This window comes from Mustelus asterias, chromosome 3 (assembly GCF_964213995.1).
Source record: "Mustelus asterias chromosome 3, sMusAst1.hap1.1, whole genome shotgun sequence".
Lineage (NCBI taxonomy): Eukaryota > Metazoa > Chordata > Chondrichthyes > Carcharhiniformes > Triakidae > Mustelus > Mustelus asterias.
The window spans coordinates 34127876-34142653 of NC_135803.1; the positions used below are offsets into that span (position 1 = coordinate 34127876).

Genomic DNA, 14778 nt, shown 5'->3' on the forward strand with positions numbered 1-14778 from the left:
TGCTCAACATGTCCTGAAGGGAAACCATTTTGAATAGACTTCAGGTTTCTGTGAAAGGACAACTGACTGGCAATTTTGTCCTCAATTGCTCTTGTTTCTGAAGGCGGTATTTAACTTCCATGCGGCAGAAAGCTTTCAGCTTCCATTTCTATTGTCCATATTGTTCATCTTTTGTGTATCTCAGCAGAATGAGTGTGTGTCAGCAGGTAATTCTTTGTGTAAGTCGAACATTAACAAAGAACAATTTAGCACCGCACCGCACTAAGTGAACAGTGAAGAAACATCTGCAACATTCATTATGTCTACTTCTTGTAGGACTTTGGTGAAATTATCACTGCTTTGTAATGAGTTGGTTGTGAAAAGACATACGTTTGCAGAGGTTTGATTGCTGACATCTTGCTGGCTTTCGTCAGCCGGGCATGTTGTCTTTCGTGCAATACCACTCAAAGTACAACATATTGTGACTGGGAAGCATGTAGCATTATAATTATGATATGGAGATGCCGGTGTTGGACTGGGGTAAACACAGTAAGAAGTCTCACGACGCCAGGTTAAAGTCCAACAGGTTTATTTGGTAGCACAAGCCACTAGCTTTCAGAGCGCTGCTCCTTCATCAGGTGAGTGGGATTTCAGTTCACAAACAGGGCATAGAAAGACACAAACTCAATTTAAACACAAATTGGTGTTGTGAGACTTCTTACTGCATTATAATTAATCAGCCATTCACCTCTTAGTGCTGCCATCAGGTCTGTTGTCTCAGCTTCCTTTGAAAACAGGAACTCCTCCATGCACCAATAGCCTGGAAAATCAAGGAATGTGCTCCTCTGTTTTTGGATCCAAGTGGTCTAGTGTGAATGTGTGGAGATGGCGGTACAGTCACTGTACGAGTAGTCCAGGGGCCCAGGCTAATGTTCTCGGCACATGGGTTCAAATCTCACCATGTTCGCTAATGGAATCTAAATTCAATTACAGTAAGGCCACACTGTGGTTCCTCAAAAATCACAACTTTAAGTGACACGTAGGCCCTGATTTTATCGGCACGCCCACCCGCCCGAAATCAAGGTGGACGAGGCTCACAAAACGGCATTCTCTGTTGTCCTCGGGCACGATCTTACGAGCCTTGGGTGAGAGTGCCAGTAAAATTCCGGTCGTAGGTTCCCACAGTTAAGTTCCTTTGGATATCTCTTGTCCAGTAAAAAACAATGCATTCATTGAAATACTGTATCATACATGTGCAGCACTGTGTATTCCTAGCTGAAATAACTTAATAACCTGGGTGGGGAGAGGGGTTTGCAGAAGGCAAGGCCCATTAGCAAGGGCAGCTGAGAGGGGAGGAAGAGGCACTGAGGGCAAGTGTGGAAGCACTTTTGTACGTAGGCAGGCCACAGAAGAGGAAGTCTGCAAAACGGCACTCAATGTTAAATAGATATACCGACACTAACTTATTAACGAGTTGAAGCAAAACAATGAGTCAATGTTAAATGAACATCTGTCTTAATAAAAAATCTGGAATTGAATACTGGTCTCAGTAATGGTGACTATAAAACTATCAGTGACTGCTATAAAAACCCATCAGGTTCACTAACATCCTTTGGAGAAAGAAATCTGCCATCCTTACCTGGTCTCTGGATTCCTACTTGTGACTTTAGACCCACAGCAATGTGGGTAACTCTTAACTTCCCTCTGAAATGGCCGAATAAGATACCCAGTTCAGGGGCAATTAAGGATGGGCAACAAATGCTGGCTTTTGCCAGTGATGCCCACACCCCACGAAAGAATAAATGTAACAAACTGGGTGGGCACAAAGTTCCTCTCAGTTTAATCTGTCTTCATTCCTCTGTTGGCAGTCTTCTTCCAAACATAGGGATCTCTTTAAGATAGCACATTGCTGGCAACTGGCAGTGGTGTTAGGGCAAAAGAAAAGGTACGATTGACAAAAAGGCTCCTCAGAACCTAAATGCCTCAGGGAAAAAGCAAAATAATGAAAGACTGCCAAGACGTAGTTAGAATACACCCATCTAATGTCATTGCGCCCTTCCCATGACTTTTGATATATTTTTCAGAACCTAACAACCCTGGATACACTCTTACTATGGAGATGGTTTCCTACCAATTCCCTGCATGCCAGAATGTTGGGAAATGGTGTGCAGGGCACCTTGGCCTCAAATGACTATTTCATCAAAGTTCCTGCTTGTTGGAAGTGTTTAATTTCAGCAGCCTATAGGAAATCGATACAGAGCAAATATCCACCCGGCACAATGAGCTTTCACCCATCTTTCCCATCTGGAAAATTTGAGCTGTCGTCTCTTGCCTTCCATTAGGAAGTTTTGTCACCTACAATCTAAGCAATCCAGGCTTCTACAGAAATGCCGTGACAAAGAAAAATACTAATCAGAAAGCAGACAAGACCCTCAGGACACTCCTGTGAATTGATTTGTGTTTGAGTAACACACAAAGCTGTACTTTGCCGCTGTATCACCCACTGTTTCCAGTCAGTGACACTGATGCTCACTCAGTGAGGCACCAATTCTAAATGGCAGCAAATGTGATATGTGATAGATCACTGAGAGGTTGAGAGCTGAACACACTAAGGCAGACATAGACTGCCAACTGTTATTATTTAAGACAAGTAATGACTAAACTAGTGTAACCTACCCTGAGACTGTAGGTTCTGATAGATTTGAAAGAGTCTGTGCTTTTAATGTTTCTTATGTGAGAATGAAGCAATTTGTCAGGCTTTAGGAGGCAGTTATGCTGTCTTGGTTCATAGAATCCCTACAGTGCAGAAGGAGGCCAATCAGCCCATTGAGTCTGCACCGACCACAATCCCATCCAGGCCCTATCCCCATAACCCTACTAACCCCCTGATGCTAAGAGGCAATTTAACATGACCAATCAACCTAACCGCACATCTTTGGACTGTGGGAGGAAACCGGAGCGCCCGGAGGAAACCCATGCAGACACAGTGAGAATGTGCAAACTCCGCACAGATAGTGACCCAAGGCCGGAATTGAACCCGGGTCCCTGGCGGTGTGAGGCAGCAGTGCTAACCACTGTGCCACCCCTAATGGTTGCCCCACTTTGCAGCAGGAATGGGGTGACTGTGTGTTGAAAAGATCACACAACAAACTGCCACTATCTGAATCCTCTTAAATAAAGTGTACCGTTAAAAACTTTAAAAAATTTTTCTTTTCTTTGTGATTTTTTAAACAACTGGTCCAGAATGTTTTAATCTTGACGGTTGTTCTGCCACTGGTACTGAAAGTGGGACCCAAACCTCCGTGGGCAGGTGACGGGATCTGGATGACATTTTACCAGTAGCAGCCAGTGGTGAGGGTAGAGCCGTAAAACAGCAAGTGGGCGTCCTTAGCTTGAGAGCTGGAGATGTGATGTTCACACTGCTTGCAAAGAAATGCAGACCAGCGAGATATTTTATTTTGGGAGTTAGAGCTGATTTAGTTTAAAAGCATTCCGTGAACCTGGAAAGGCTGCATCACCTTGGAGATAGGTGGAGCTTAGGAAGGTTCTCTGGTTTCAGGGAGAGCGGAGGGTTGGTTGTAGTTTGGACCTTGTGTGGTTTGCAGCTCACAGGCTCCAGACAGCTAGGGCTGAGAGAAGTCCTGGAGAGCTGGGAAGGTAGCAGAAGGTCACTGGCTTCATACCAGACAGTTAGGCCTCAGAGAAACCCTGGAAGCAATTTATAGCATGGTGCAGCAGGTAGACTGGAGTTCAGAAAGAGTGCAGCTTTCTGAATGCTGTGGAATGCAGCCTCATGAGAGGAGATTGAACCATCAGGAGATACTCAGTCACTGAGGCTGTCTGAGTTGGAATTGTTTTGGAGGGAATTCAGGCGCTAGATCTTCAAAAGTGAAGAGTTGAAATTCCTTTTGAGGGAGACACACAGACAAGACGACAGCTCACCAACACCTTCTCAAAAACTATTAGGGATCGAGCACAGTTTGCTTGTTAATTCATATTTACCTCACGTTGGCCGGGATTCTCCCAAAAAAACTCGAAGTTCCCAACGTGCGGGAAAATGGGAGTAAATCCCTTGATCTCCCTGACCCCCCACTCGGCCAACCGTGATCTTGCTGCCCCCTCCCCCCACCAGCTAGCCCCGATCTATGCAACTCCCCCCCCCCAACTCCAAACAGTCCCAAATGCCCCGATCCCAATGACCAGCCCTGACCACCCACCCCCCCGACAGCCCCTATTCTCCCCCACCATGATGGCCAGCCCCAATCACCCTCACTCCCTCCCTCCCTGGTCGATCCCCTTGCAAAATGGCAGTAGGTTTCCCCCCTCCCCCCCACAGATTGCTCTCCCAATAGACCCCACCCCCTCTGGCTCCACCCCCTTGGCACCGCCTGGTGCCCAGTGGGCAGTGCCAAGGTGTCCCTTGGGCAGCGTTGGGGGCCAGGCTGGCACTGCTGAAGGGGCACCCCTTACCCCGACTCCTGGGGGGGCCTCAATGGCCTCTCTCAGGTCGTCTGTTCCCCATTAGTGGGGAGCAGGAGTAAATCCCACTGGAGTGAACTACTCCCGGCAGGGTGGGGACAGGAGGAAGATGCTAACGGGTCCGGGGAATTCAGTCCAGGGCCTGCTAGCATCAAATGCAAATAAAGATTTCAATATTGAAATCAGGTCCGTGCCAGAAATCTGATGATGCTGAAAATCTTGGTCCCGGAGATGCACGGAGGCGCCCAGCGGGAAGCCCACAAAATGGCCCCCGCTGATGTCTCCTGGCCCGTTGCGCTACTCGAGCAGTGTAGCGGGCTGGGAGAATCGCTCCCGTCAATTCTGAATGTTAGACAAATAATGTAGATTGTTTTAGTCTTCTACCTTCGTGTAGTAAATTTGTTTTGCTTATTTAGACCTGTGGAATTCTGTGGCTTTAATCTCCTTGTGGGTAACGAGGATCTCCAACTTTGTCTACATTAGACAAAAAGTAAATGCTTCCTCATTGGATCACAACAAGTGCTTCGTTCATTCTGAATCTTCAGCTCTTTGTACATAGCACAAGGTTCATTCATTCCTCAGTCAACTCCCATTATGCTGGCGTGATAAAATAATTCATCTTTCCATTACTGAAGCAAGACTCCATGGTGCTGGCTGCCCTCTGACACCTTTTCCTCACCATTCTTCAAGGGCGAGTCCGAGCAATGCAGGTCAAGAATCTAATCATTCACAGGAGTATTACTGACATGTTCAATCCTGTCCATCAACCACATCATATAGCAGGGATCACGGAGGTGGTCAAGAGTGGGAATGCCAACTATTATTTCTTTCTCTCATTGTGTGTAGAGGGCTGAAGCCATTCTTAACACCCTCAAGTGCCATCTTAGTTAAGATCAACTAATTCAAATGCAAAGGGCCAAACATTTTGACCACACTCGCCCCAAGAACAGAACATTCCGCCCAAGGTCAGTGGACCTTTGCGTAGTCCGGCCCCTGTCCGCCATGGGAATCATGGTGGGCGGGATGGGAAAATTCCGGTGAAAATCTTTTAGATTGATATGGATCAGGACAACATCAGGTGATATACCGATCACTGAATCAGTGGAATCTACACAATGTTTTCAAATACTAAATTTTGGATGATTTTTACATTTGGTTTAATCTTTGGTTTCCTTGTCAATTTTCTCCTCGTGGGAAGACAGGGCTGAATTTTACATGGGTAGTGGCTTACCCCCGGTGTAAAATCCGAGGGCAAACCTGGCTCTGTTTGGTGGTCATTTAAGAGCTTCAGCTGGCCCACAGGCAAGTGGGCATTCAACACCTCCCCCACCTGCCAACACACTCCTGGGGGGTGGGTGGGCATAAAACTCTGCACATTGAGTCTTTCTGGGACTACAATTCACCTCATTAAAGTAGCCATTAATAAATGAATAACGCTTGATGGTATTGGTGAGGCATTTTATTATGTGTTACATTGTAACCAACTTGTATCTGCCCTCCATTGATATTCACCATGTAAACTGTCACTGGAAAGCAATCAGGAGTGGAACTCTGGTTAATGTTCCCCTCTCTAACCCTGGGCACTGAGAACAATTGTAATAACCGTTCACCAAAACACTCCTTGTAGAACATGGAGCAAACCTCGGCTCGTTTTACCCGTAGAACTGCAATTACTGACTGACTGAACCAGGCTCTCTCTTTCCAAGCAAATGAAGCACTTTAAGTAGGATCTCTGTGCCTACATCGCAGCTATATTACAGTTGTGTTAAACTCTGAATTGATGGCAATTCCTGCATTGAGGCTAATAAAGGGAATAGCTTTCAGGGATGTTCTGGTTACAGAATAATTTGTGTGTTGTTGTTATAAAACCTAATTCACAACAAAGGATACGTCAATTTGAATGCATCGCTGGAAGTCTAAGGCAAGAGATTTGAAGAGGATTAAATTAATTATCAAAATAATTTACAACTTATCCGTGATAAGTTGCAAAGTGGGAAAAAACTGAAGTAAAGACAAGGCATGTCATGAGCAACAGGAAAGGAGTGTTAGAGCAAATAAAAATGGGTCAAATGGGTACGTTCAACATGCAGATAGAGGGAATAATTGGGAGGACTGGAAGGAATTATTTTACAGGAGGATCTAGCCTTAATAGCATTAAAAGAAAGCTGCTTGGAAACTGGATAAGAAAATAAATCTACTGGGATTAATTTATTTACGGGAGATGTATGAGACAAAGAAGGAGAAATGTAATGGCAGAGTTCAAACACACGCGGTGGAGAGGGTTAATGTGGATAAGAGAGAGGTTCAGAGGGAATCAATATCATTGATTGTCAATGTTTGTAAGAAGAAGGGATTGTCAGCATTAAGCTGCTCAAAACTGTTCAGTGTGAGTTCTGTCAGGATCGTTTGAATCTAGGCCTCACTGGAGCTTTCGTCTGAATATGATTACAATCTTCCATTATGGAAGCAGTTGAGGTTCTGATCAAGGGTAAATTAAAAAATTTGTGAATATTGCTTTTGAAATTTTGTGCGAACATGATTTTCAATGCTTTCCACCTTTGATATAAAGCTGGCATTCTGCTCAACGATCCTCAAAATGCCTCGCTTCCACCTGCCGCCTTTCAGCCTCAGCTTTGTTGCTCTTTGGACAACATTTATAAACACCAGAATCAAGATATAGGATGTTAATTTACTGTTTTCCTGTCAAATTGCATCTTAAACTCTGCAACTAAAAGAAGCTTTGGATATCCTTGTGTATCCAATCCCTTTAAACAGGAGTAATTGAAAAGACTACTCACTCAAGGTGTCCCCAGCCGAGCTCGGGAAGGTACGGAAGTTTCTTAATACGGATAATGCTGTCATAGACAGAGGGCTGCAGGCTTTGGGAAACAGCGTTGGCGAGAATGACTGCGATCATGACGGGAAGGATGTGGGAGATCTGGCCCGTGAGCTCAAATACAATCACTGAGGTGGAAATGGTATGGGTCACCGCACCAGCCAGTGCTGCCGCACCTGCAGATAAAACCAGGGGATTAAACAGCTGGCAAAGAAGTCCAGATTCATTTGGCTCATAAACTCTGCTCATTCATTCTTCTGTGGCGGCCAAGGATAATGATGGCAGACAGAAAAAGTCCTCACCTACAACAGCGTATCCACCTGGCACAATACGGTAAATACGACCATCTGCATGGATACCGTCAGGAAACCAAGCTGCCATGCTTTCCCCAACAAGGCGACCAAATGCAGCACCTGAAAAAGAAGCCAGCACAAACTGCTGAAACAAACACTATTCATCGACAAAGAAATATCTGTGAATTTGTTCAAATCCACCATCGAAGGAAAATTTGCCCAATTGTTATACGTAGCATGATGCATCGCACTTTTTGAATGCCTCTTTCTATAGTGCAGGGATTCTATGGTTCTATAGTCTACTGCAATGTTACACATTGAATAGAGTCATTGAATTCCTACAGTGCAGAAAGAGGCCATTCAGCCCATCGAGCCTGCACCAACAACAATCCCACACAGGCCTTATCCCCGCAGCACCACCTATTTACCCCGCTAATCCCCCTGACATTGAGGGGCAATTTAGCATGGCCAATCAACCTAACCTGCACATCTTTGGACCGTGGGAGGAAACCGGAGCACCCGGAGGAAACCCATGCGGACACGGCAAGAACATGTAAACTCCACACACTTATCTGAGGCCGGAATTGAAGCTGGGTCACTGGCACTGTGAGACATCGGTGCTAATCACCGTTACATCGTGCAATTGTAACAATTCTTCCCACTTCATTTGTTTTATCAGAATCCTGATCTAAAGAGATCCTTTGGGCTCTACTTCTACAGATAGATGTCTGTGAAGTTCAGAAATGCTGTAAATACAAACATCTCTTTCATATGAAGCATTTAATATCCACATTTTGTTCAGAAAAAATTTCAAGTCTAAACTTCAAATGTTGAAAATGTTAAACCATCATCAGGAAACTATCTAAGATTATTGCGGGTATGATTGGTCATGTTATTGGAAGGTAAAGCAGTATCAAAATATCTATAAAGAGAAAGACTATGGGATGGATAAGTGTCCAACACTTGAATTTTATCCTCTCTAAAACCGTATCAGAATTTTTCCAATAATAAATACCTTCACAACACTTCTGTTTTAAATAAGGTGAAATAAGGAAGGAAAACATGGAATGGCAGAGTGTAAACACCTATGGTGGAGAGGGTTGATGTGGATAAAAGAGAGGTTCAGAGGGAGTCAATATCATTGACTGTCAATGTTCATAAGAAGCGCTTGTCACACCTCATAGTATATCTCTATATTGCATGGGTTTTAAATGTACGTCAACATTTTCCAGCCCTTCCCGCCAGCGAGATCTTTCAGTCTTACTGAGGGCGACCACCCCCCTCCCTCCCCCCCCCCCCCCCCCCTCCCATGGCAGGTTCCCCAGTGGCGAGCCATGCAAAATGCTGTAGATATCGGCTGACAGCTAATGGTGAGCCGCCTCTGCCACTGGAAAACATGCGGCGGTGGGTGGGGGTGAGGGGGCCGGTGGGGTCAAATCAACATGCCATGGTGGTGTTTTTCTGACATGACATGTGTGTATTTGGAAGTTTCTCATATTAAAGCACATGTGCTTGTCCAGAATCAACAGCAAGAATAAAAACAATCAGTGAATAATGTTGGTGAGGAATCGTGTTGTGAGTGTGCGGAAAACCATCAACTTGGGGGTGAAATTTATGAGATTAGCATTGAGAAAGTCTGAGAAAGAGCAGATGAACTGCAAAGAAATGGCATAAGAAGCAGTGAAGCTACTAAGCCTGGACCTAAGCCACAAATGGCTGGTCGATTTGAGAATTAATAAAGGCATAAATCATTCACATGTTGTTATTTTGCCGCAACTCTGACCCATTGAAATTATTGTGGCCATTATGCCAAATAACCATTGAGACTTCATGTTAATTAAAATAATTTGACCCAATTCTTTTTTTTTTACAATTTTTAATGCATCTTTCCAAGTTCCAGATCCAGCACTACCTGCTGTCCAGTTTGGAACTTCAAAGACCTTCAGGCGTAAAGGATTTGTTTGAATGACTATTTGGGCAAATCTGCCTTCAGTCAGCAGTTACTCAAAAGCAAATGTTGTCTCTTCTGGATCTAACTGTTGATCTAACGCTAAAACCGGGATTTTCTGCCAGCATTCACCAAAATGGTGATGCCGGGGGAAAATCTCATGAGACCACTTCACTGAGAATATCGGTGGAGCGATATCGTTCTTTGATTTTCCCTGCCCCCCTCGCCGGTGAAGTAATGAGGATCCCACCCATGAAGAACAGGAATCTCATCTCCATACATTTAAACATAATCAGTGGGCTTACCTGTCCTATCGTCCCTCCCCTCCCCTCCCTCCCCCACGATTGGAATTCACCCCTTGCCAACATAATGTCACGTCGATCACATTTACAACTGATTTTCACAACTGTGAATGAGTTGAGGGAACTGGCCAGAGGCACACAGCTAAGCATGGTCCCTGGGGAGAGGAACACACCTGGGGAATCTTTAAAAAAAAATTTGTTCATGGGTGTGGGCATTGCTGGCTGGGCCAGCATTTGTGGCCCATCTCTAATTGCCCTTGAACTGAGTGGCTGCTCTGCCATTTCAGAGGGTATTTAAGAGTCAATCACATTGCTGTGGGTCTGGAGTCACATGTAGACCACACCGGGTAAGGACGGCAGATCTTCTTCCCTAAAGAACATCAGTGAACCAGATGGGTTTTTTTGACAATCGACAATGGTTTCATGGTCATCAGTAGACTTTTAATTCCAGATTTTTATTGAATTAAAATTTCACCATGTGCCTTGTTGGGATTTGAACCCAGGTTCCCAGAGCATTACCCTGATCCAGTGACAATACCATACACCACTGCCTCCCCTTTATACCCTGGTACTGCCTTTGGCATTGCGAGGGTGGCACTGCTGGCTTTTCCCAGCTCCACCTCGCCAATGTGATGGGGGAGGGGGGGTGATCCGCATGTCGAACACTACACTCACCCCCCCAGGAAAACCGGAACTGCAGCCAGCGAACTACACAGCACTTTTCACACCTGAGTCAACACGTTAAAAAAAGCAGAATATTCCACCCTAAATCACAATTGAAAAGTTTCTATATGGAAATGCCTTAAGAAAAGAACACAGGAGGCAGAATTCTTCAAAAGCTCATCAGAAATATGAAGGGTATGAGAAGCCTGGATAAGAGATTACGGTAAACATCAACTGTGAGAAGTATTTTAATAGTAATTAAGGGGAAGGGATTATTGAGCTGTCAGATGGATTATATTTAATAAGTAAAGGACCACATTGCTTTGGTAAAGAAAGGTCATAAACTTAGAAAAGTACTTGATGTTGCTGAGAATGCAACAGCGCTGATAAAGCTAATTCAATAAGTAGAATTTATTTGGGTTTATTAAACAAAATGAAATTTTGAAACTTAAAGTTGGGTAGAAAAGCTAAAATTTGAAAAAAGTCATGATTGTGAATTGGTGCATGTGACATCTCTTTGAAGTAGCGCTTAGAGTGGCGTTCCAGCAAGCAATCCTCCCGGCCTCAGTTTATCTGTAAGCTGCAGAAGAGAATTAAAAGCACATTCCAACATTTTCTGACAACTCAGCATTTTTGTGGGATGTCCAAATGTATCAGAAATGGCGGGGATTATACAAAGTGGATTTACAGAGACTTAAGCAACCGTCAGACGATGAGCAAAATGACACAAGGGCAGATTTGCTCAGTTTGCCCCGTTGCTGAGGAACCCCAGCTGCAGAACACACATGTTGTGAAATCACAGCTGTGCTGCCCATGACTTTCATCCACTGAATTAATCAGTGTCAAATTACAGGGAACACAACCAGGATTTCTCAACATGGACAAGTGAGGTTCCCAGAGAAATTATCCTTGTAATATAATGTGAAAAAGTGCATGTCAGAGCAAACAATATTAAATATGATTTTTAAAATGAAAAATTTTGACACTCAAATGCACTGTGCTCCATCTTCACATATAAATGAACAACAGTTCTGAAACAGAGAAGGTGATTGTCTTAGCCACACCGCCCCCCCCCCCTCCTTGATGAATGTATGAATGTCTTAACACAATAAACTAAGTGCAGTTACTCAGCCTAAGACCCCCACCATACTTGGAAAAGGAACCAAAATTATGAGGGCTCATATGGTAAGGCAGCCTGTTTGTTCCTTCATTAGCTTCAGAAAGTAAGACAGAGCAGCCACCAAAATGGCAATAACATCCCTGCCTAGACATGAGCCCCGGGTGTCAGGAGTGGGTGAAGTGGGCGCTGCGTTATCTGGTGGATAAGAGATGGATTCTCTGATCTTGACCACCCACATGATGTTGTTAGACTTCTTGTGGCCCCGCTGCCAGGTCCTCAGGGTCAGACTCCAGGAACTTCCCTCTTTGGCCACCTGACTCATTCTCCTCCTTGAGAGCCACCTGGTCCCCTTGCAGAACCATGGCATCTCTCCCATCATTTAGAGCAGCTTCCCTATGAGAGGGAGAGACTGGCTTGAAGAGGGATGGGCTGACAGCACCGCGTACTCTCTGCGAATGCTGCTTGGACTCTATTGAGTGCTCAGGCAGCCCGCAACTTGGACCTTTCCTGGGCCAACACTACAATCAGCCAAATGAAGAAGCAGCACCAAATTTGCATGCAGCTCATCTCCATGGCAATGGGTGTGGTCAGGTTGCGATTCCCAATTCTCTGTCCAGAACAGTGTAAACTCATTTCTAGCTATTATCTCTCAGAGAGCTTTTAACTTGTGGAGTACATTTAGTATCGACTGCACTGAAGATAAAACGATGAGTTATTAATAAAACTGGCTCATTTGCACCATTAGGAAAACATGGGAGGGCATATGCTTTTGTCGCAACAACAGTATAATAATGTTTAATTTATGTCATCTTGTTCTGCATTTAAAATTTAATGTTATAGTTTATAACATTTACACTGTATATACTGTGAAGCCTGAGGAATGGTGAAGATGATAAATTAGAAATGATTACTTGTGACATTTGATCTATAAATCTAGGTTATAAACAGACAATTTCAGTGGAATAGATAGTCAGGTTGTGCATGTGAATGTGTACAAAATACTTCCAAACAAATTAATGTACACATTTCTTTTTATAGTTAGTTTCTCAGCCTTGTTTCTATTTTACACCTTTATTCAGGGTTAACCAGTTTTTTAAAATTATCAAAAGCTTTAAAGCCCGTTTAAATTGCAAATTTCAAAAACTCAATTTGTCTGGTGTTTTTGAGTTTTTATTTTTTGCATCAGAAATTGGATCGGGGACAATTACCCCATAAAACAGGGTAAATTTGCAGAAAATCAAAGTTACTATTTCAAACGGCGTACTCACAAGAAAACAAACAAGGTGCTACCAACTTAAAATTGAGTTAAATGACAATCCATAGTTATTTACAAAGTCCACACACTAAACATATGAGTACACAAACATACGAATTAGGAGCTGGAGTAGGCCACTAGGCCCCGCGAGCCTGCACCATCATTCAATAAGATCATGGCTGGTCTGACTGTAACCTCAATCCCATATTTCGCCTACTGATAATCTTTCACCTCCTTGTTAATCAAGAATCTATTCATCTTTATCTTAAACATTTTCAATGTCTCTGCTTCCACCACCTTTTCAGGAAGTGTGTTTCAAAGATTTGCAATCCTCATAGAAAAAAATTCTCCCCATCACTATCTTAAATGGGTGACCGCTTATTTTTAAACAGTGATCTCTAGTTCTAGATTCTCCAACAAGAGGAAACATCCTCTCCACCCTGTCAACACCCCTCAGGATCTTACGTGTTTCAATCAATGTTTCTTACTCTGCTAAACTCCAGTGGATACAAGCCTAACCTCTCCAACCTTTCCTCATAAGGCAGCCTGCCCATTCCTATGTTGTCTAGAAAACCTTCTCTGAATTGTTTCCAATGCATTTGCAACCTTCTTTAAATAAAGAGACCAAAACTGTACAAAATCCAGTTCTGTAGAAGAGTCATTTGGACGCAAAATGGGAACTCTTTTTCTCTCTACAGATGCTGCCCGACCTGCTGAGTTTATCCAGCATTTTCTGCTTTTATTTCTGTACAAAGTTGTGTTTGGTCACCCTTGTTACCCCCTGCCATCAATGAGTACAACCAAAAGAGAAAAAGCAGGAAAATCTCAGCTGGTCTGGCAGCATCTGTAAGGAGAGAAAAGAGCTGATGTTTCGAGTCCAGATGACCTCTTTGTCAAAGCTAAAAGGCATAGAAAGTGGGAGATATTTATACTGCAGGGTGAGGGAATGAAAGATGAGTCATAGCCACAGAAACCAGGGGAAAAGGCTGCTAATGGCAGTCCAGAGAGAGAATAAAGGGTGTGAATGGCCAAATGGCAGAGAAGCTAAAATGAGAGGGTAAACTGTGACAGATGAAGATGTTGGGGGGGGAGGCGGGAATGGATGGGACAGAGGTAAAATTTAGAAAAGGGGAAGCAAAGGGGGAGAAAAGGTAAGGGAAGGGGAATGAAGTAGGGGGAAAGAGTGGGGGGGAAGAAAAATTACGAAAGACAATAAAGAAATAAAAGGTAGAGAACAGTAAAATTTTTTAAAAATGAAATAGAATGAAAAGCAAGGGGTCAAAGTGGGATACAGCTAATCACCTGAAGTTGTTGAATTCGATATTGAGACTGGAAGGCCGTAAAGTGCCTAGCTGGAAGATGAGATGCTGCTCCTCCAGTTTGCGTTGAGCTTCACTGGAACATTGCAGCAGGCCAAGGACAGACATGTGGGCATGGGAGCAGGATCGTGTGTTAAAATGGCAAGCAACGGGAAGGTCAGAGTCCTGATTGCGCACAGACCGAAGATGCTCAGCAAAGCGATCACCCAGTCTATGCTTGGTCTCTCCGATATAGAGGAGACCATGTTGGGAGCAGCGAGTACAATGCACCAAATTGAAAGAGATGCAAGTGAAACGCTGCTTAACCTGGAATGAATGTTTTGGACCTTGGATGGTGAACATAGAAGAGGTTTGGCCATTCACATCATTTATTCTCTCAATGGGCTGCCATTCGCAGTCTTTTCCCCTTGTTTCTGTGGCTGTGACTCATCTTTCATTCCCTCACCCTGCAGTATAAATATCGCCCACTTTCTATGCCTTTTAGTTTTGACAAAGGGGTCATCTGGACTCAGGACATCAGCTCTTTTCTCTCCTTACAGACACTGCCAGACCTGCTGAGATTTTCCTGCGTTTTCTCTTTTGGT

General features: G+C 44.0%; 1 protein-coding gene across 2 annotated transcripts in view; it reads right to left on the bottom strand.

The window, feature by feature from the left end:
• Window positions 1-14778, bottom strand: part of LOC144489456 (chloride channel protein 2-like) — a 563382-nt gene that overhangs the window by 101443 nt on the left and 447161 nt on the right. For both annotated transcript variants that reach the window (XM_078207326.1, XM_078207318.1), the window contains exons 14-15: window positions 7597-7707; window positions 7257-7470 (exon numbers count right to left, since the gene is read on the bottom strand). In XM_078207326.1, coding sequence (XP_078063452.1) covers window positions 7257-7470; window positions 7597-7707 — 325 coding nt within the window. The remainder of the gene's footprint in view (window positions 1-7256; window positions 7471-7596; window positions 7708-14778) is intronic.